Source organism: Schistocerca gregaria, chromosome 1 (assembly GCF_023897955.1).
Source record: "Schistocerca gregaria isolate iqSchGreg1 chromosome 1, iqSchGreg1.2, whole genome shotgun sequence".
Classification (NCBI taxonomy): domain Eukaryota; kingdom Metazoa; phylum Arthropoda; class Insecta; order Orthoptera; family Acrididae; genus Schistocerca; species Schistocerca gregaria.
This window is the reverse complement of record NC_064920.1, coordinates 1,179,778,634-1,179,802,390: the sequence shown is the minus strand read 5'-3', so window position 1 is coordinate 1,179,802,390 and position 23,757 is coordinate 1,179,778,634. Positions and strand designations below refer to the sequence as shown.

The 23,757-nt window shown below is 38.6% G+C and overlaps 1 protein-coding gene across 1 annotated transcript in view; it reads left to right on the top strand.

The window, feature by feature from the left end:
• LOC126297629 (Down syndrome cell adhesion molecule-like protein Dscam2) overlaps positions 1-23,757 on the top strand; it is a 340,086-nt gene that overhangs the window by 157,900 nt on the left and 158,429 nt on the right. Inside the window, exons 12-17 of the mRNA XM_049988691.1 lie at positions 539-749; positions 6,719-6,852; positions 6,982-7,052; positions 8,284-8,388; positions 8,473-8,611; positions 10,926-11,072. Coding sequence (XP_049844648.1) covers positions 539-749; positions 6,719-6,852; positions 6,982-7,052; positions 8,284-8,388; positions 8,473-8,611; positions 10,926-11,072 — 807 coding nt within the window. The remainder of the gene's footprint in view (positions 1-538; positions 750-6,718; positions 6,853-6,981; positions 7,053-8,283; positions 8,389-8,472; positions 8,612-10,925; positions 11,073-23,757) is intronic.

Sequence of the window (23,757 nt, the reverse complement as noted above, 5' to 3'; positions counted from 1 at the left end):
AAAGGACTGTTCATAAGTTTGACTATCCTGCTTATAGATCAGATCAGGCAGATTTTTCAAGTCTGTGAAAACCTGAATGATATATGTTTAACATTTTTAGCTAATTACTTAATAATGAGTTGCAGCTTGCGTGATGGTCAAGAACATTTTCATTGTTCTTCAATGAAAGTTCTTAATTTTATTGTAAAACCCTAAAAGTACTTTATTTTTAATCCTCATTTTCACCAACTGTGATATGTAAGAGCTCCAGTTTGTCTGATTTCCATATTGTTTCCTTTCCTTTCATTACTCTTCCAGCTTTTTTCTCATCTGTTCATGTTGCTCCAGTGGTTATTATTACTATTACTATTATTAGTATTATTATTATGATCATTGATATTGTTACCATTAACATTTTGTTCCTATTACATTTATGAACTTCTCCTTTACTTCTTTAGTTCTGGTTGTCAAACATTTTTTGATTGCTTGCTGCAATAGCTCTGTTTTCATATTTATGATATCCGCAAATAAATTATTTTGTCACTATAAATGTTTTCAGAACCACCTGATCCTCCACTTGATGTGGAAGTGACAGAGGTTAACAGCAGATCTATTCGCCTGTCATGGCAACCTCCATTTGATGGTCATAGTGCCTTGACAAGTTATCTAATACAATACAAGAGAGGAACTAGTCTTATCAGTGATTGGCAACACTCTGGAACTGTCAACATTTCTGTCCCAGCCTCAGGAACTGATTTTACAAGTAAGAAGTGAGTATTGATGGCATTCATACATCACTGAAGCTCATGAAGAACAATTCACAAGTGCTGGTAAAGTTCATCTGTTGGAATTCGTATTCTTTGTATGTATGTAGTGTTTGTAATTATGATTATTACACTGCAGTCCATTGTTTCTTCCGTGTGGTATTTAAGTATTCTCTTCACTATCAGTAAATCATAGCCTTGCAATAAATTCAATAATTCTATTTTATGAAACTTTCTGGCAGATTAAAACTGTGTGCCCTACTGAGAATCGAACTCAGGACCTTTGCCTTTCGCGGGCAAGTGCTCTACTAACTGAGCTACCGAAGCTTTGGTAGCTCAGTTGGTAGAGCCCTTGCCCGCGAAAGGAAAAGATCCCGAGTTCGAGTCTCGGTAGGGCACACAGTTTTAATCTGCCAGAAAGTTTCATATCAGTGCACACTCCGCTGCAGAGTGAAAATTTCATTCTGGAATTCTATTTTAGTTATAACATACGTAAGGAAAGGCAACTAACAACTTCTCACATATAGCTCACTGATGCATGGCACACAAAAACATGCAACAGAAAAGAGTATTTACTCTAGCTTTCAAGCTCTTATTCTTTCTCTAGTGGAATTACACACATTTACACACACAATCATGAAGATGCCCAAACATTCACACTAATGGCCACAACGGCTTCGGACCACAGAATGCAACTCAATAGTAACATAGTGTTGCTCTTTTGGGGACTGAGTAAGTAGGACCAGATTAATCAAACAACTATTAAAATATCAGTGGATAAGAAACTCAACAATCACCTGAATCAAAACAACAAGTAGGATTTATAAAAGAAAGAAATGTTGTAATAAAGGAGATATTAAAATATTGAGGATTCCAAGGCAAGTAAACCAGAGAATAATTGAAGCATCAGAATCTAAAGAGAAAAAAAGATCAGTTGAGGTTGGAATTTGATCCCATTTGGTCAATAAAAAAATTAAGAAAGTCAGAAACAAAATATTGCTGATAGCAGAAGGACAGAGAAAAAGAACTTGGAAATAAAATAGGTACTGACTGTAAATCTGATTTGAATGTTATGATCACTCTGAATAACAACTATCTAAAACATATTTTTAACTTAGGAAAATGTAGAACACTGTTACAATATGTATTAAACAGGGTAATAAAATTACAAGGAAAATTCGGCATGTGAAGTCAGTTAATCAAAGACCTCTTGTTGAACAGCAAATTTCATTTACAGTGCAAGTCAGATAACATAAACTTCTCAATTTGAGCACAGACAGAAAGCACATACAACTGCAAACACATAGCAAGCTGTGTTAGGAAATGCTTGTGAGCCACACACAGCTACAAGCAAGCCAGGCCCACGCGGCAAGAAGCCAGTGACACAGAACGCCGCTTTCCAGCCAACTCAGTAGGTTCTGTTAGCAAACACATTATATTAAATTTATCACTGAATCACACTGTAAGTGAAAGTTCTTGTTTAACCATGATTGAACTTACAGAACCTTCCCAATAAGGTATAATCCATAGAAGATAAGCTTCTCTAAACATGTATGGTGTAAAAGAGAATGACCCAAAGGGACCTGTAAATTGTCCCAGAAAGGAATATAAATAACATATCACTAAGGTCGTCTTACAGGGGAAAGAAATACAGTAGAAGAAGACTGGGTAGCTTTGAGAGATGAAATAGTGAAGGCAGCAGAGGATCAAGTAGGTAAAAAGACGAGGGCTAGTAGAACTCCTTGGGTAACAGAAGAGATATTGAATTAAATTGATGAAAGGGGAAAATAGAAAAAATGCAGTAAACAAAGCAGGCAAGAAAGAATACAAATGTCTCAAAAATGAGGCTCGCAGGAAGTGCAAAATGGCTAGGCAAGGATGGCTAGAGGACAAATGTAGGGATGTAAAGGCATATATTACTAGGGGTAAGATAGATACTGCCTACAGGAAAATTAAAGAAGTATGAATATAAAGAGCTCAGATGGAAAATCAGTCCTAAGCAAAAAGGGAAAGCAGAAAGGTGGAAAGAGTATATAGAGGATCTATACAAGAGTGATGTACTTGATGGCAATATTATGGAAATGGAAGAGGATGTAGATGAGGAGACGAAATGGGAGAAATGATACTGCATGAAGAACTTGGTGGAGCACTGAAAGACATAAGTAAAAAAAAAAAGGCACCGGGAGTAGACAGCATTCCATTAGGGGCTATTGATGCCACTGGGAGAACCAGCTGTGACAAAACTGTACCATCTGGTGAGCAAGATGTGTGAAACAGGTGAAATATCTTCAGACTTCAAGAATAATATAGTAATTCCAATTCCAAAGAAAGCAGTTGCCGATTGTTATGAAAATTGTCGAGCTATCAGTTTAATATGTCATGGCAGCAAAATAATAACACAAATTCTTTACAGACGAATGGAAAAACTGGTAGAAGCTGACCTTGGGAAAGATCAGTTTGGATTCTGTAGAAATGTTGGAACACACGGGGCAATACTGACCCTATAACTTATCTTAGAAGATAGATTAAGGAAAGGTAGACCTGCATTTCTAGCATTTATAGACTTAGAGAAAGCTTTTGACAATGTTGTCGAATTAAATCAGGTGATGCTGAGGGAATTAGATTAGGAAATGAGACACTTAAAGTAGTAGATGAGTTTTGTTATTTGGGCAGAAAAATAACTGATGTTGGTCAAAGTAGAGAGGATATAAAATGTAGGGTTGCAACGGCAAGGAAAGCATTTCTGAAGAAGATAAATTTGTTAACATTGAGTATAGATTTAAGCATCAGGAAGTAATTTCTGAAAGTATTTGTATGGAGTGTAGCCATGTATGGAAGTGAAACCTGGACGATAAATAGTTTAGACAAGAAGAGAATAGAAGCTTTCGAAATGTGGTGCTACAGAAGAACGGTGAGGATTAGGTGGGTAGATCATGTAACTAATGTGGATGTACCGAATAGAATTAGGGAGAAGAGGAATTTGTGATACAATCTGACTAAAACATAACCATGGCAAAATTTTTGGAGAGAACGCTGGCTAGCAGATTAACACAAGTCACTTCGAAAACATACAGAGCAGATAGGTCAATAAATTGGTCCTAGAATCACATAGAATCAAATAACAAAAGTGAGTGTAATAATTCAATGAATATAAACACAAACATCTCTGCAAATGGCTTGAAAAGCAGAAAATCAGTGCACAGAGCTGAAAAATTGGAATGCATGGCATAGGTAAACCAACCCTTTTGTCTTCCATGCAGAGCTGGTGAGGAAGATGTCATGCCAATCCACACTGTGTATCTGTTCCTCCAAGCACTGCTGCTGGCCCCAGCTCTACGCTGCATGAAGGCTAGACGTAAACGTAAACTGCCTGCACTCCACCATTTGAAGGTCCCCAGATGACGTTCCAGGGGCCACTTTTTTTGCCTAGCTCGGGCAGCAATACCCTCACAAGGAAGTAAGATTTGCCACTTGGTGAGGTGCCAGCTACAAGTTACTGATAGTGGGAAGGTGAAACGATCTGCCACTGCACACTCACTCATTGCACTGCTTTGTATATTGGTGTGATTACCAACCAGTTGTCCACGAGGATTAATGGTCACCATGTAAGTGTGACCAAGAGCAAAGTAGAACACCTTATGGCACAACATGTAGCTGAACATTACATGCTTGATTGCAATGGCTGCTTCACTACCCAAGCCATATGGATCCTCCATTCACCACCACCTTTTCTGAATTGTGCAAATGGGAGTTATCCTTATAACACATTGTCCACTTCCGTCATTACCCCCACCTCAGCTGTGGCAGTACTGTCCCTACACCCTCCACCCAACAGGATCCACCCCCTGTGTCCTGTCAACTTCTCTCCATTCTCATCTTCCACCTTCTTTGTTTGATGCCCTCTGCCAGCATGCCAGCCCATGTTTCTCCACTCCTCCTTTTTTCCCCATCTCCCTGCCCATAACAAACTCCTGATGCTGCACATGGTGGCATTCTAGTCCCTGCACACTCCGCCAGATAGTGTTCCTGCCCCCCCCCCCCCCCTCCATCCCTCCCAAACACTACTGTTGGTTTCCAGTTCCCCACACCCTCCAGACTGCTGCTCGAGTCCCATATGGTAGTTGCAATCCAGCCCAAGCTGCCAGAGTTGGTGGTCATGTGTGCATGAGCTGTGCATGCTTGCTTGTGTGTTTGAATGGTGTGTAAATAATAGATCAGTTAACTCGGGGCCTGACAGGTATCACCCTGTCAAACATGCTTAGAATGCAGGTCCCCCTGAGGGGAATATCACTGTTATATAGATCTTTATCTTGGCCTGTTGTGGGATCTACAAGGTATAACACTTTTGGGTGTGCTATACTCACAATCTTGTATGGTCCACAATACTTTTGGAAAAATTTGCTAGTTTCTATCTTCATATGGGAACTTTGGTGATGATCTCAAACTAGCACTTGCTCATCAGCACTGAACATTGGAGTCTGCACTTCCCTTTTAAACTTGTGTACCCTTATACCTGCATGTCTTTGTAATTGCTGTTCGATTGTTCTGTGTGTTAGAAGACCCTTTGATTGGCACCTGCTGAGAGTGAACTGAGATGTCAGGACTGCAGTAGTTTTATTTATTTATTCTGGGCCTCAGCCATTGTGGCAAGAGGAAGTGCTTGATTGAGTGTCCAGTTGGCTCTCACACTAAATAATATATGTCTGGCATTGCTGACAACGCAAAGAATGAGGCCAAGCATGGTGTCACTCGAATGCTGGTGTCAGCAACATCTTTGACTGCATCCGTGATGACAACGCAGCAGCCCAGATGACAACAGCACTGGGGCTGCCATTACCTCCCTCCAGCAAGTGGGAGGCTCTCTGCTCCAGTAGTGGCTGTGTCACGACTCGGGGCAGGCTGCTCTGACCCGTGGTCAAATAGCAGACACCATACTACATTCCATGTTGATGCTCCTGGTGTCACTGTCTCGTGGTGTAGGCTGTGATACTGAGATGGGAATTTTTTAGTACATGAATGGCTGAGTTCTTATATGCTACAGACTATGTTCGTTTAGGGATTAAGCCATGTATTCTAAACATTTCCCTGGTGGCAAGTGAAGAAATGCTTCAGTCCCAATAGCATAATGCAGTGTTGGCTGCTGCTATGCCATGCCCAGCTGACTCTGCTTTGCAATGCCTGTTGGCAATGTTGATCAAAAATTCTTTCATTACTGCTTCAGCTAAAATAGTGATAAGTTGCATTGTCATATGTCCAAGTGAGTAGTGGTAATATAAAATAAACAAGAGTCTAGATGAGAATGAATTTATGATTTGTGCAAAAAAATGACCCAGATTCTAAGCTTGCTTCACAGTCCCTCAGTGACACAGTTGTCTGCTAGATAATTAGTAGTCAAATAAGTGTTTGGCTAGGATCTAATACTACTGCATTGTTTCGCTAGGGGTCTGATACTACTGCACTGTGTAATGCTTCGAGTGGCTCATTATTTTGGGGTAACACTTTTGTGTGGCAACAAAGAAATCTAAAGAAAATATATTTTATTATTGTTCTTTAAACAGTAATGTAAGTTTTTTTTATCGTTATTGAATTAAACTAAGATTAAACTGCTACTTTGCTCATACATGTTTCCTTGATAACATAAAGACATGGCCGGTGGTACACTGTGTCCTATACTCTCCACTGTGGCACCTGGCGTCACAGCACAAAATTATCACACCTCATGATGGGCTCAAAACCGGTAGTGGTGTAAGCACTTAAAAAATAAAAAACCTTACAGCTGAAAAAATAAATAAAAAATTTACAACTAAAGTGGTATTTTCAGTCTCTTTATAATAATGATTAGAATTCATTATTTGTACCTCTTTCTGTTGCTTGTGGGCTATTTTCTGTACTTGCTATTCATGACTTTAATCATTTAAGGTAAGACTTACACTGAACTTGTGTCCACCATTTTGAAAAATGTTTTAAATTTTCAGATCAGATTCCATAAAAACAGCAGTAATAAGTGATTTGCATCCTGCCACCTCATACCACATCAGAATGCTTGCAATGAATACTATTGAGGCCAGCATCTTTACTGAACCCCTGATTGTTAAGACACAAGAAGAAGGTAAATCTTTCAGTTCTTAATTGTGTCTTCTTTTGTATTTCCTGAAAGATTGCATATTAAGTGAACAATAAATATTTGTGCTCAAATTTGTTCTTAGTTATAAAACAATAAGTACTTGTGTAACTTCAGCTCCAGTTGGGCCTCCACAGGATGTGAGAGCAGAAACCATTGGTCCGGATGAACTGCTTATAACTTGGAAGGTATGTATAATTTTAATTTTTCTGCTGCTGTTTTCAGACAATCCTGTAGCCCAAAACCTACATCATAATAAAAGTAACATTACAGCATATGACATAGCTATATACACTGAAATAAACTCACTGGGCAGAAATTGCCATTTTTAGTGTAGCTGGGCACATCAGCCCCACAAGCTTCAATAACAAGGTGCTCTCTGCTGTAATGCAGACTGCACAAGATTTTGGATGTGGTTTCCAAGTACCTCTGTCACAAAACACACATATGTTGACCAGACAGCATCAGTGTCATGCTTAATATTTGTTTCGTAATTTCAAGACTTCTAAGTAACTTTCTGTATGCTCTGTGTTTGAGTGGAGATGTCTGATGGAGATGTGTGACTACCCTTGGGTGTTCCTTACATGAAACATTCAGTTTTAGTGCAGCTGAAGCAAATGTTGTTGATCCAATAGGCCTCATTAAGATAATGAGCATTCTTTATTGTTCACTAACTTATACTGTCTTTCTGATTCATGGTAACTGTTAACCATTGTTCTGTATTTAAAAAAAATCTTTTAACTTGCTCCACCCTTGCTTGCAATGTGTACAAATGGATTCCTGAAGTCTACAATGGAAAAAAAGCTTGTGGGTATAGGGGGGAGGTTAAGGGAACCCTTGTTTTTCAGTAATGAAATTTTACTTCAAAAGGCCAAATACAGCCCATGAATTGTTGTAGAAACATATGGTAAGGACAAGTGTAAATTATTCATATCCTATTGTGACATTCACTTCTATATGTTACCCCACTGTACACATGAAATTCTCGAACCATAATGAGCGATGCCCATATGTTTATAATAGCACACAAACTGTACAAAGTACCAGTTACAAACAACTGAAAGTCAAAGAAAAATCACTCAGTGAATGACTTTCTTCTGAGAATTATTACATTGACTTTTCCTTCAATTCTTGGTAGAATATTTCATTCATTATGAATAAAAAAGCACACAGCACTGGTTTAATATTCTACAGTAATGTTGTAGACTTTTACACCAGTGTTGTGTGTGTTTTCATTCATAAGAGAATGATTAGTTCAAGAATGTGTTTCCAGTACGTTTGGTAAACTGTCTGCTCCTTTCATGTCCTTACAAGTATTTTTATCACTTTGGTTGTTTCTTTTAATTGAAACCTTAAGGCATTCTTTATAATAAAATATTCTTCTTAGAAGCCAAATAAGTGCCTTGATATTTTTAACAGCCACCACTACCAGATACATGGAATGGTGAAATTGTGGGATACACAGTTCACTGGAGTCTTCATGGAGCTTCATTTTCTGATAGCAACAACACAAATACAAGTTTGGTTAGTATATTTTTTAGTTACAAAGCAAGAAAACCCCAAATATTCAAGTCAGTGTTTGATACTTATTAACTATTTCATTTGCAGGTTAGAGGGCTCCAAAATACAGAGATAAGACTGAAACAGCTGAAGAAATTTACAAAATATGACATTTATGTTCAAGCCTTCAACAGTGTGGGACATGGACCAAAATCATCCCCTTTCACTGTCACAACGCAAGAAGGAGGTTACAACATTGTACTTTTCATTTATAAAATCACATACTGTAGAAAGTTTTAGGTTAATATGACATGGAACACCATTTTACATAAGAAATTTCACTCTTTCTCATCCTGTACGATGAGACCCGCAGTTCTGGGTGACTTTCCTGAAATCTACCCCTTTTCTTAGATGTCTCCAGTCCTTTTCCTTCACTCTTCTTCCGTCCCATTCAGTCCTTCTGCTTGAATTTATCCATGTGATATACCACTTGCAAAAAGCACTCAATACAACTTTAGTTATTTCATACTTCAATATAATCTCCTTTTTCATTATCATCAACCTAAGAATTCATTGCATAGACATGAGAATTATATTCCATCAGTGCTTCCTTAATCCTCATACGATGTTGCAACTATTCATATGCTGGACTGTTTATTATGTGTTAATCACATTCTGATTTGTAGACTGATTTCATTGAGAACTGATGACATTTTTGCAAATTTGTGAAGTAGAACTTGAACAATAGTAAAATAATTTTATTTTTTAACATTAGTTACCAGATGTTCTACAATTACACAAACTATATCTTGTCGTAATTATTTGTCCCAATACAGTTTCAAGATGATTATAAAAGGAAACACATGACTGTTTTTGGATTAAGTACGTCAAAAATTTGTTACAACTATAATTTTTAATGTTTTTTCTGTCATTCTTTTTTTTATTTTTGCAAAAACCAAATATGATATGCAGTTTTTAGTGATATTAGATGCAATGTGCAAAGTCAGATTTGGTTTGTATGTGTATTAGCCCCTACAAATATTTTTTTTATAGTTAATGAGTGAAACATAGACAACATAATGGTGCATTTTAGCATATCTGAATATCATCTGGACAGTTTAAGAATTATTCGTGCATGGATGCATTATTCTCAAAGAGACAGAATACCACAGAGAGGCAACATCGTGATCTCAAAGTAAAGCAAATTGAACAACCATCTGCCATGGTTTTGGAAGTTAAAACAAAGGCACATGATACATGATAGTGCACACAAATATTATGAAACATTGGGTAAAATAATAAATTTACATAAAGTTAAACACATGAAAGTTCTTTCCTTGCTGTTGTATAACACAAATGTAAGAAACTACTAACACATAATAATTTTAAACTGTATCCACTTGAAATAAGATATAATCATAGTCTTATTGCTTTTTGGCATGCAGTTACATGCTGTGCAAATGTTAGGTATGATTTCCAAAAAAAGAAAAATAAGAAAAGAATTGGCAATTGCTTATCTTACAAGTTTGCACCCATACTATTTCGCTTTGAAAACAACTGCAGAATGATGAGTGACTATACTGAGGAAGCCACAAAAGCTTTTGGCTGGCATTCAACTGAAGCAACAAATCCGTCACATGATGCCCCTCACACCCTAATTCATTGTAATTTGTTGTTTCCATTTTATAACTTGTGTGTTATGACAGAATGGCATTTCAGGGCAACAGCACATTGAAGAATTATAACAAACATGTCACTTTAGATATATTCTGTAATAATTAAATGTTAGTTAATAACATATCAGCTTCAGGAGACTCTAAGATGAATGCTAATATTCCAAATTGCATGTGGCCACTGCGGTTTTGTGACTGAGACAATACATATTGTATATGTGTTAGTAACACACTCTGGGACTATCTTACTCATGTAACAGAAGTATGTTCTGCAGCATTTGATGTTATTTACATAGAAGAGCATACTCTATTAGGAATTAGTTTCCTCAATTATGTGACTTAAGTCTAACTAAAAATACAAAAGATAAAATTGCAGTGAGTTAAACAACCAGCAATGACACATATATTCTTTCTTCTCTCAAATATATGACCTTTTTTCTGAATATGTCAAGATTTCTGATGGTGTGTGTAGGCAAGAACATAAGAGCACAGCAATCATATTTATAGTGTTGCTTGTCACAAATAGTTAGCTGCAATCAAATCCTTTAACAATGCTTTCACAAATTTGGTGGTCAAGATCACACCACATAGCAAGTGATGGATGTCACATGACCAATTTCATCTGAACACCAGTTGCATGCTGTGGTTCTTCCTCATTTTAGTTGCTTGTTGTACACAGTGACTTCTGAAAATATGGTGCATTGTGGTACATCATGGCACTGTGGGGAATGCTAAATAGCATGGCACAGCCTCTCTGTGTAGACCCTATCCCTTTGATTATGCTATTACTGTGTTTTTAAATGTTTTGAAAGCTGTGTGGTAAAAATGTCAGACTTTCTTCCCATTCTAGGAACAATAAAAACTAGTACAATATGCCTCATTCTACAGTTCCAGAGGCTGCACCACAGAATGTAACATGCTCTCCATTGTCTTCAAAGAGTGTTAAAGTTAAGTGGTTACCACCACCAACACAGTACCATGGAGGAGTTATTCAAGGTTATAAAGTCATTTACAGGCCAGTTATTACTGACTCAAGTAAGTGTCATATTAATTATTTATTTTAATTTTAGTTTGCTTCTTGATAATCAAAAACTTCCAAAGTTTCAAGAACCAGCACAAAGCAAGAAATCTTGGAATATACAATATGCATCACTCCTATAGCGACCACAAAGATAAGACTACACAAATTACTGACACATGAGATAGTTACATGGAGATGCTAAAGAAACTGAACTAGCAAATCCTTCAAGATAAATGTGAAGTATTCTGAGAAGGTCTACTTACAAAGTTTCAATAACTAGCTTTAAATGATGAACCTATGAATATACCATAACCCACTATGCATCGCCTCAAAAGGGATCACCTGTCAAGATTATACTAATTATAGCATACACAGAGGTGCAATCATTCTTCCCAAATCTCACATGTGAATAAAGTGGGAAGGAGCCATAAGAACTGCTACAGTGGGAAGTGCCCTCTGTCATGCATTTCACAATGGTCTTCTGAGCACTGATGTAGATGTAGGTTATAGTACACACAGAAGTGTTTTAAATATTTGTAGCCCTGTTCCTGCTTTCCATACACTTCATTGTTTGCAGAGTATACATGTAGATGTCCATACATATTTGAATGGCACATCTCTTGGGAGTACCTTATTACACACTGAAAACAAAACATTTTAAAATTACAGCATTACATGACAGGCGAGAACATACAGTTAATATTTTTAAAGCTTTAGAGTTCTTTCTATTCTTTACTGTCTTATATTTCAATCAAGTGTCACATTGTCCATAGAAGCTTTGAAGGATTTCCCAAAAAGCATTAACTGTGTAAGTTACACAACCTTATTAATAATAAATTATTAATTGTATAGTCAGTTGTTTGTTCCAGTTGTTATTATCTCATAAGTAAGGAATTAGGGAATGGGAGGGAATTCTATGGAATGGTGGCTAACAGCTGGGAGGGATAGACATCAGGTGAATGTGTGGAATCCTGCCCAATTGCATCTTACAGGGTGCCTAGGGTGCTGCTTTCAGAGATAGCTAAACAACACACAAGCAAATCCTATTAATGGAGTTTATTACAGTAACTGAATTGACAATACTTAATTTTGGGTCACCAGCAAATGGTGACGTGTAAATAATCAATGTCTTTATGCTATATACAATGTCCATGCAAGTTAATCACACAGGTTCATATGTCACTTCTATCGTTAATATCACTGTGGCTTTTCTAGTGCTCTCTTCTAGTCTGAGTCTACTAGTGCATCTCTTCTAGTGCAGGCAAGGCTAGGCAGCAAGTCGCTTTTATTCTCTTTGTATAGATGCAGCTCCTGTCATGGTGATGTCCTAGTCAACGTGCTATTGCTGATGTCGTCTCACCGCCCTCTTTCCTGTATCATTCTTGTTCTCCTTGCTCACACTTGTTGTTTGCCAGAAAAGTCCTCCCCCCTCCAAAGTGACGGAGTGCAACAATGGTGGGGGAGGCAGGAGTGTGGGTGCAGTGCTGGACCAGAGGCTGTTGCTGCAGGGGATGTCAAGCTTCTGGTCATACCCTGCCATATGGCCTTCGCTCTGGCAGGAACGTTCCCTGGAAAATAACCAGAAGGGTACATGTCCACCTCCTGCGGCCATGTATCAAATGAAGGTGACAACTGATGTGGTGTGGGTGGATCCAGCTCCCTCGGTAGGATGAGAAGATGCAAAGGTCCCACCTCTGTGGGGTCATCCCCCAGTGTCTTGATGACACCCTCTGACAGCTTCTGTGGCTGTGCTGTCCTTGGGATCCATGAATCTGGTGGAAGAGACACTGAAGATTGTCATGCACCTGACAGAGGCGAAGTTGCTCTTGACGTCGGCGCTGGACCTGAAATAAGATACATGCAAGTGCCAAGTCGACAGACGATCTCACAACACACTCACCATCTGCTCCCACTAAAAACCATGTAAAAGAAAATATCATGCAGCACAAAGTGATACTTGCGGCCTTCCATAGGCACCAGATGCTGAGGAAGATGGAGCAGGTGAGGCAGTGTGTGGTGGCGGCAGCCGTGAAGCAACTCTGTCAGCGATGGTCCATCTCATGGGTGCAAATGATAAGAGGCGAGAAAGAGTTTGCAGTGCTTGATCCCAGGTGTGTGCAGAGCAAAGTTTAACCATCAACTGCTTGAAGGCTCTGACAAAACATTCTGCTTCACCATTCATTTGAAATGAAAAGAGGGTGTTGTCTGACACTATTACTTCAGGTAAACCTTTGAGGCAAGAAACAGAGAACAACAGCTGAATTGTACTCTGTGACATTGTTGAGTTCTTTGGCAGAGCAAAAGGAAACTTTCTGTATGAGTCAACCACAATCAACCAACACGGTGATTGCGACTTAGGCCACGCAGAGAATTTCTATGGAGGAGCAGACTCATTTTCCACATATTCGTGACACTGTGACATCATCTGTTCTATTTGGTGTCCATATCTTGCCAGGTACAATGTCGATGAGCTAACTGTTTCGTATGAACAACCCCACAGTGCCCCAGTGTCCTTGGTGAAGTAACTGCAACACTTCTTTTTGCAAAACTGTCTACATCTACACCTACATATATACTCTGCTAGCCACCAAGCAGTGTGTGGTGGAGGGCACTATTCGTGCCAAAGTCATATCCCCCCCCCCTCCTGTTCCACTTGCGGATTGCACAAGGGAAATACAACTGTCTGAACGCCTCAGTATGAGCTCTAATTTCCCTTACAATTGAATGGTGATCGTAGCACGATATGAAAGTTGGTGGTAATAATATATGCTCTACATCCTCAGTGAAGATGGCATTTTGGAATTTAGTGAGCACACACTTCCGTTTAGCATGTCGTCTGTCTGCAAGTATGTCCCACTTCAAACTTTCTATGAGATTTGTAATGCTCTCACAATGGCTAAATGTACCAGTCACAAATCTTGTTGCTCTTCTTCGGATCTTCTCAATCTCTTCAATCAGACCCAACTGGTAAGGGTCCCATACAGATGAACAATAATCTATGACTGGATGAACTAAAGTATTGCAAGCAATTTCCTTTGTTGAAGGACTGCATCACTTCAGGATTCTACCAATAAACTGAAATCTATTGTTCACCTAACCCATTACTTGTGTAATCTGATTGTTCAATTTGAGATCATTTCAAATAGTCACACCCAGATACTTGAAGGATGTTCCCACTTGCAAAGACTAGGCATTTATTTTGAACTTGTACATAAATGGGGATTTTTGCTTTGTTATTTGCAGTAGGTTACACTTACTAATATTGAGAGATAACTGCCAATCATTACACCATGCTTTAGGGATCAACATATGACTCTCCATTGTCATTTTGAACAAGAATCTTACCTTTCTGTACAGTAAGGCTATGCCAATATGCAAAGTATTGGTGTGCTACAGAGTTTTGTATGCTATGCAATGCAGGGGATGAGGCCAAGATGTGCAAATGAATGTGAACAAAATGTTCAAATCCACATCAGCTTGTGTGGCCTGTGCAATTTTTCTATAGTTCATTGGAAAAGATTCAGAATCCTGAGCATTGATTTGACAAAAAGATGCAGCAGAAGCATCAGATTCTGTATCAGGGCCAATCAGAAAATGGAAAAGTACATCTGCATTACCACATTGAACTGTCAGATGATACACAATCCTGTACTGGTACTGAGACAACAACAAAGCCCATCTTTGCAATATTTGGGCAGTTTGTACCTGAACCAATTCGTCGGATGAAACAAGGATTGCAAAGGCTTGTGATCCATTACTAAGTATAATTTTCTGCTATACAAATTGTGGTGGAATTTGGTGATACCATACACAATAACCAAAGACTCTTTCTCAATTTGTGAATAATTACACTGTGCTTTAGACAACACTTTCAATGCCAAAGCAATGGGCCTGTCTTTATTACCAATTCTGTAAGCAGTGCACCAGTTCTGTAAAAGGAAGAGCGACAGACTACAATTCTGTGACATTGCAAGGAACTGGCAAATCTCATTTGGCTAATAAAGGTGACTGAAGAGAATGTACACCTTGACTGTTTATGACATGAGCAAGATTCTCCAACTCAGGTTTAAAAAAATCACACTTGTTCAGTCTACACTTTAGTCCTGCATCAGACAACACACAAAACAAAACATGCAAATTTGCAATATTTCCTTTAGATGTATGACCTGCTATGACAATATCGTCCAAATAACTTGAAAAGTTTGGTAATTTCACAGTCAGCTGTTCCAGATATCAATGGAAAATGGCAGGTGCAGAAGCACTGCCAAAAGTCAATTGCAAATATTTGAACAAGCCCAAATGAGTATTCATTACACACACTTTTTGAGATTCTTCATCAAGCAGTATTTGAAGATATGCATTGCACAAATCAATTTTTGAAAAGTAGTGTCTAGCGCCTAATTTGTCCTTGAGATCCTCTGGGCATGGCAATGGGCAAGTATCAATCACAGTTTGTGGGTTGACTGCAAACTTAAAGTAAACACAGAGGCGAATATGACCTGAAGGTTTGAGGAGGAAAACCAATGGACTTGCCCTTTGACTAGCTTGTATGGGTGCAATAGCTCTGCTGTCTTGCAAGTCTTTAAGTTCATTAGAGACTTTGTCCCTTAATACAAGGGGAACATTTATGGCCCAGAAAAGTTTTGGCTGAGCATTGTCTTTCGGAGTAATATGTGCAATAAAATTGTTAGCCTTGACTAAACGTTGAGAAAAGAGTTCCAGGAATTCTTTTGGCAAGCTAGTGACACTGGCATTTGCATGGAATGCAGACACTGACAACAGATTGCCCTGAATGTTAAAGCCAAATAAATCAAATGAATCAAGACCAAGTATGTTCTCATGATTGTGTGATTGTAACACCATAAAAGTCACTGTTCACATATGTGAGCAATACATGGCAGGCAATGTACATTGTCTGAGAATGAGAATGTCTTATCCATTAAGAGCCGTCAGTTGTGTGCTACTTTTAGACAGGCATGGGGAGCCTAACAGTTCATATGTGTGACAATTTAGCAATGTGACAAAGGCACCTAGGTCCAAGTGTAATTTCCCACAAAGAAGCAAATGAACAAAAAGTTTGTTGGACTGGTGTATCACTGAAGAAACTGCATGCTTGCTAGATTTGCTAATGCTTGTTCCAGACTTTGAATGTACTGCATTAATGACATGGGTCTTGCGACTAGATTTTTGTGAGTGGGCCAAATTCTTACATTTGTTCCTCTGCAAACATACAGATTGTACATGTCAGTTCTTAACACAAGTGTAACACTGAGCTTGTTGGGAGGGGCTGTCTTGGTGTTTATGCTGTGAATAACTCTGAGGGCAAGACTTAATTCTGATCACTTGTGTAACCGCCTGTTTAGCGAATTGATTACGCAGTGTGGAGCATTGTTTACTTGGCGTGGCTAGCGCAAGCTGCCACTGTATTGGCTGATCGCAAACAAGGTACTCAACCCAACAAATGGCTGGCTGCTAAAATTTATCGGCTGATGGGGCACCTGAATAGTACTGATCTAGTTGTTGCACTACCTGCTGAAATGAAGGATCGGACTGTTTCAGAATCTGTTCCCTGAGTTTGACATCAGGTACATTGTACATGATCACATCACGCAACATAACATCTGAATATAAAGCACCCCAAACACATTTGAATGTGCATTTCCTTATCATACCCTGTTACCCACTCACGAAAAGCTTGTTCTGGCCGTTTTTTGCAATTAAAGAACTGATACGTAGCTGTTACCAAATTCACTTGTTGGTTATGATAGTTTGTTAGCATTTCTACCATCTGTTTATAAGCAAGTTCACACGGAGTGGCGTTACGAAACAGCTTTTGAGTTAATTGGAACACTGCATTTCCTACTGTGGATAATAGATATGGAAGTTCCATAGTACCTGGTAAGTTGTGAGCAAGTATGTGTGCTTCGAATTGTTGCAACCACTCGAGCCATTCCTCTTCTTATTCACAAAACTGTCAAAAAGGCGGTATAGCTGTAGGTGTTGCTGTGAGAGGTGCTTGTTACATCAGATGTGCAGCATTGGCCAGTAGCTGCTGCACCAACATAGATAATTGCTGAATCTGGAACTGAAACATCTGCATTAGCTGTGTTGCATTTAACACTTGCAGTTGTGGCTCCTGAGCAGAGGGCGGGATAGTTGGGGAGGGCATGATGGAACAGACAAATCCAAGAAACAGACAAGGCAAGCAAGAAAAAGAAGTACAAAAGCTAAGAAAATTTCTGTAACGCCCACCTGAAAACACTGTTTATAAAAAGAGCCTGTTGAAGCAAGTAACCTTGCAAAGTAAAGGCAAGACGGAATTAAGGCGCCAAAAAAACAAAAAACAAAAAAAACATGTTGCCAATATGGAATCCTGCCCACTTATGTCTTACAGGGTGCCTAAGATGCTGCTTTCTCAGATAGCTAAACAACACAGAAGCAAATCCTGTTAATGGAGTTTATTACAGTAATTGCATTGACAATACTTAACTCTGGGCCACAAGCAAATGGCATGCAAAAAATCAATGTCCTTTACTTTATACAATGACCATGCAAGTTAATCACACAAGATCATATGTCACTGCTATTGTTAATATTACTGTAGCTCTTCTAGTGCTCTCTTCTAGTCTGGGTCTACTAGTGTGTCTCTTCTAGTCCTCTCTTCTAGTGTGGCCAAGGCTAGGCAGCACGCACTTTTATTCTCTTCATACAGTTGCTGCTCATGTTGTGGTGACATCCTAGTCAGCATGCTATTGGCTGATGTCGCCTCATGGCTCTCTCTGCTGTATCATCTTGATCTTTGTGTCAGTGTTTGTTGTTACCCCAAAACAGAAAGGGATAGGAATGATGTATCGGTGAGCTTGCTCTGATGCAGGCAGAGGAAATTGTGTGTGGCACGCAGTGATGTGGAGGATTGTATTGGAAAGGTAAGACATAACAGAGGGGGATAGAGACTGCAGAAAAGATTATGTTAGTACAGAATGAATGAAGTGGGGATAAGGGTGCAAGTGAATGCAAGACAAACTGAGGTCAGGAGGATTACAGATCAAATGATGTGTTGCAAGGAAAATTTCCACCTACATAATTCAGAGAAGCTGATGTAGAGGGAAAACAGGCAGATGGCACAGGCTGTGAAGCAGCCTCTGAAGTTTAGTATGTTGTGCTGAGCAGCATGTTCTGCCAAGAGGCAGTCAGATCTGCTCTTGGCCACAGTTTGGTGATGGCAGTTCATCAGTTCATTCAAGCTGGGGGGGGGGGGGGGGGGGGGGGATTTATCAGGTCCACATAAAATGCTGTGTGGAAATTACAGCAAAGCTAGTATATGATAAGACTGCTTTCACAGATGGGCCTGCCTCTGATAGTACAGAATATGACTGCGACAGGATTGGAGTAGAATATGCTGGGTGGGTGCGTCAAACAGATCTGGCACCTGGATCTTCTGCAGGGAAGGGATTCGTAGTAAGTGTAGCATAAGGCAAGACTAGGATTTTTGTAGATTGAGGGAAGGATGCTGATTACCATCTTAGGAGGTGTGAGTAGGACTATAGGTAAAATATTCCTTGAAACTTCCTGGCAGATTGAAACTGTGTGGTGGACCAAGACTCAAACCCGGGACCTTTGCCTTTCATCTCTACCATCAGAGCTACCCAATCTGACTCACGACCTGTCCTCACAGCTTGAATTCTGCCAGTACCTCATCTCAATCCGGCACACAGTTTTAATCTGCCAGGAAGTTTCATTTCAGCGTACACTCCACTGCAGAGTGAAAAATCTCATTCCGGAACACACTCCTACGCCGTGTCTAAGCCATGTCTCCACAATATCCTTTCTTCCAGGAGTGCTAGTGTTGACAATGCGTATTATTTGGAATCCAAAAGCTGTGAAACAATCTATCCCAAATATATTTTGCGCTAGTTATGATGTTAACAATGTGTATTATTTAAAATCCAAAAGCTGTGAAAGAATCCATCCCGAATATATTTTGTGATTTTGGTGAGAGCGCAATGAGGACCATAAATTAATAACTAATTTTTTCTGTGATGCAGTTGCAATACACTCGCTGCACAGTGTGGCCGTTTGTTATGAAATTTTAATCTTCCTGATCTTGGCTGAAGTAGCTGGGAAGAAATCTGGACACAGGGTTTTTCATTTACAGTAGACAGACACACTGGTATGGACAAGAAAATTTAGTGACTGGTTGTGAATTATTAACAGAAGAGAAAGCTTTTGTGATCATGCCACAGAAGAATTCAACTTAGGCTGAAGCATGTTTAAGCTGTGTCATCGTTGTTGCGAATTAGCTGGTTAGGCAACTTAGTGTGGATGTGGCAGAATTCTACCACTTGCCTGTGTTTATAGCACTGCACATGAAACATGTCCCCCCCCATGGACATTCAGAGTTAGGATGCTTTGAAAAACTGTCTGTAGAACCTTGTTATTGTGATGTTGACTGCTATATGAGTTTTCAGTTCAAAATGCAAAGAGAGTACGTCAGTCTTCAGTATTAATAGAGGGGCAAGGCAATTTTTTTTTAAATAGGCATTGTTGGTGGGTGATTAACAAAAAAAAAAAAAAAAAAAAAAAAAAAAAACTGCTGAGAAATGTCATTGATATCACTAACCTGGAAATAAGACTGCTTGTGTTTGCAGTATGACTCCCACTGTGCTATGCTGGCATGATGAGTTGCTGTAGCACGAGTTGGCATTGTGCAGCCTCCTCGGCTTGTCATTGCAATATGGCCAGCAGCCGAGTGTGCTGCTGAGCAAGCTTCTCCACCTGCTTTTGTTCTTGTGGTGCATTTGAAGTTGCAGTCACAATTTCAAGAATTCTTGATCCATATTAACTGAAACCCGGTCTGCCATTCCAACATGTGTACTGAATTTGTGTCCTTATCACTAATGTAACTTCTGTTGAATTTATTATGAGTAAGAGTGTAGTTTGTTGGGTGTATAGTTAACAAAAGTGATTTATTTCATTACTCTTTATACACCACCAAAATACACTGATAAGACATAAAACTAGTCTGTGCTTGACACCATAAAAATAATAGATAACCAGCCTAAAGATCCATCAAAGAAGTCTCTCACTGCATCAGTGACCAAATAATTGCAAAGTATAAGTCTGAAAAAATAACCACAAGAGTGTTCTAACTCACAGCGAGGTAGAATAGACCACAGTGTTAGTTAGTTAGTTAGTTAGTTATATTACTTGTTCCATGGATCATGAACACGATTCTTTCATAATGATGTGGAACATGTCAAGGTACACAACATTCATTTATCCCAAATAATCATTGTTAGTCTTATATACAGTACAATTGTTAATGCGTACTGTATTTCTTTGGCCTATGTCTAAAAATTCATCTATGGAGTAGAAGGAGTTGTCATTCAGGAATTCCCTTAACTTACTTTTGAATGCCGATTGGTTGTCTGTCAGACTTTTGATATTGTTTGGCAATTGACCAAAAATCTTTGTGGCAGTATAATTCATCCCCTTTTGTGCCAATGTCAAATTCAATGAACGGTAGTGAAGGTCACCCTGTCTCCTAGTATTGTAGCTGTGGACTGTGCTATTAATTCTGAAGTGATCTGGGTTAGTAACAACAAATTTCATTAGGCTGTATATATATTGTGAAGCTACTGGCAATATCCATAATTCTTTAAATAATTGTCTACAAGATGCTCTTGGATGAGCCCCAGACATTATTCTGATAACAAGTTTTTTTTGCAATAAATACGTTCTTTCTTAGTGATGAATTGCCCCAAAAGATGATTCCGTAAAAAAGCAACGAATGAAAATATGCATGGTAAGCTAACTTACTGATGTGCTTGTCTCCAAAATTTGCAATGACACTAATAGCATAGGTAGCTGAGCTCAATCGTTTCAGTAGATAGTCAATGTGTGTCTTCCAGTTTAAATTCTGATCAATACAGACACCCAGAAATTTTGAAGAATCTGCTTTAGCTAAAGATTTTCCCCCACACTCTATATTTATTTCTGGTGTTATGCCTTTCCCTGTACTGAACTGTATGTACAGTGTTTTTCCAAAGTTCAATGAAAGTCCATTTGTGGAAAACCACCTAATAACTCTTTGAAAAACATTATTTGCATTTTCCTCAGCTGATTCTTGCTTTTTAGGCTTGATTACAATACTTGTGTTATCTGCAAAGAGAATCAAGTTTGCATCTACATGAATATAATTAGGCAGGTCATTAACATATATTTAAAACAATAAAGGCCCCAAGGCAGAACCCTGTGGTACCCCATTCTTGATACATCCCCAGTCTGAATAATCTGCTGCCTTTTGTGTACTATGTGGGTTTACTGTTTCAACCGTCTGCATTCTACCAGTTAAATATGAAGTGGACCATCTGTGTACTGAACCATTCATTCCATAGTACTTCAGCTTATCTAAGAGGATTTCATGATCCACACAATCAAAAGCCTTAGAGAGATCACAGAAAATCCCAATTGGTGATGTTCTACTATCCAGAGCATTTAAAATTTGATCAGTGAAAGCGTGTATAGCACTATCTGTTGAAACAACTTTCTGAAAACCGAACTGACATTTTGTTAAAACGTTATTCCCACTAATGTGTAAAGTTACTCTTGAGTACATTACTTTTTCAAACACTTTTGAGAAGGATGTCAGAAGTGAAATAGGACGATAATTGTTGATGTCTGTCTTGTCACCTTTTTTATACAAGGGTTTAACTATGGCATATTTCAATCTGTCAGGAAATATTCCCTGATTCAATGAGCTATTACATATGTGGCTAAGAACTCGACTTATCAGGTGTGGACAAGATTTTAGTATTCTATTGGAGATACCATCAGTTCCATGTGAGTTTTTATTCTTAATTGAATTTATTATTTTCTTAATTTCAGACGGTGAGGTGGGTAGGATTTCAATTTCATTTGTTTGCCCCGGGAATGCCTCTTTCATATAGAGTTCTGCCCTATCTGGTGAGCAGCTGGTGCCTATATTTTCCACTACATTTATAAAATGATTATTAAAAATATTTTCAACCTGTGATTTTTCATTTATAAGCTTTTCATTGTGCTTAACAGTAATACTGTTGTCCTGTGACCTTGGTTGCCCTGTTTCCCTTTTAACTATATTCCATATTGTTTTAACTTTGTCATCAGAGGTGCTAATCTCAGACTTGATACACATACTTCTGGATTTATTTATAACTTTCCTTAATATATTACAATATTTCTTATAATGGTCGAGCTTTTCTTCATCTCGACTTATTCTAGTGTCTTGGTATAGTTCCCATTTCCGGCTACAAGAAATTTTAAGCCCTTTAGTCAGCCAAGGTTTTTTATCAAGTTTATTTGAATTATGATTCACTAATTTCTTAGGAAAACTGTTTTCAAATATACCCACAAGTTTATCATGGAATAAGTTAAATTTAACATTTGCATCAGGTTCCCGATAAACATCCTCCCAGTCTACCCTTTTCAAGCTTTCCTTAAATTGTTGAATTGTTATATGGTTAATTGGGCGTATTATTATTATTTTTTTTTTCACATTACTGTATGGAGCAAAGTCATGAATTGAAAGTAGCTGTGCATCATGATCAGAAAGCCCGTTCTTATTAGGATAGGTGCTTACTTCTTTTAATTTATCTTGGTCTATGAAAATGTTATCTATCAGGGTGCTACTGTCTTGTACAATACGAGTAGGAAAATCAATGACTGATGTCAGATTGTAAGAGCAAAGTAATAGTTCAAGGTCATTCTTCTTGCTTGAGTGTTTAAGAAAATCTACGTTAAAATCTCCACAAATGATAATGTGTTTTCCCTTTTCTGACAGATAACGCAGCAAGAGATCTAGGTTTTTAAGAAACATTTGAAAATTTCCAAGTGGGGACCTATACACAGTCACAATTATGAATTTACCACTGACCAATTTAAGCTCACAAGTGCATACTTCAATGTGCTGTTCTACACAGAATTTTGTGGTTTCTATGTTTTTAAAACTATGTTCCCCCTTAACATAAATGGCAGCTCCTCCTTTCTCCATATTGTCTCTACAAAAATAAGTTGCTAGTTTATACCCATTAATATTTACATTTTCCATTTGTGTAGTTATATGATGTTCAGACAGGCACAGTACATCAACTTCTGTTGTATTTTTAATATTCTCAAAACAAATTATTAGTTCGTTTATTTTGTTCCTTAATCCCCTGATATTTTGGTGAAATATATTAACACAACTGTTTCCTCTACCTTTATTCGAACCATTTATTTTTTTACCTTTAATAGCTGCCTGTCTAGACATCTTGTTCAACCTAAAAAGGTGCCCCTATGCCCTTTCGGGTCACAGGGGTTTTGCCTTGAGTGCTAGTGGCCCCCTTTAGACGACCTACAATTAAATCAGCTAATCTATCCTTCCCTAGACTATTTAGGTGCAGGCCATGTCGAGTGTATCCCCATCTCCCAATGCTACCAACAGGCACTGTATAAATGTGTGTTTTTGCACCGTCCAGCAGCTGCTCACTCAACTCTCTGTTAACTCGCCACACAGAAGGGTTAACCGAGGGCTGATCGTGACGCTGCAATACCTCAACAAAACCCACAGTCGTACATCCTGTTGCAGCTCCTATTTTATCCAGGTCACTCTTAATATCAAAATTCCTATCCTTAGCCAGGCTGTTTCCTGCCCCACCTATTACTATCACCTCATCATTC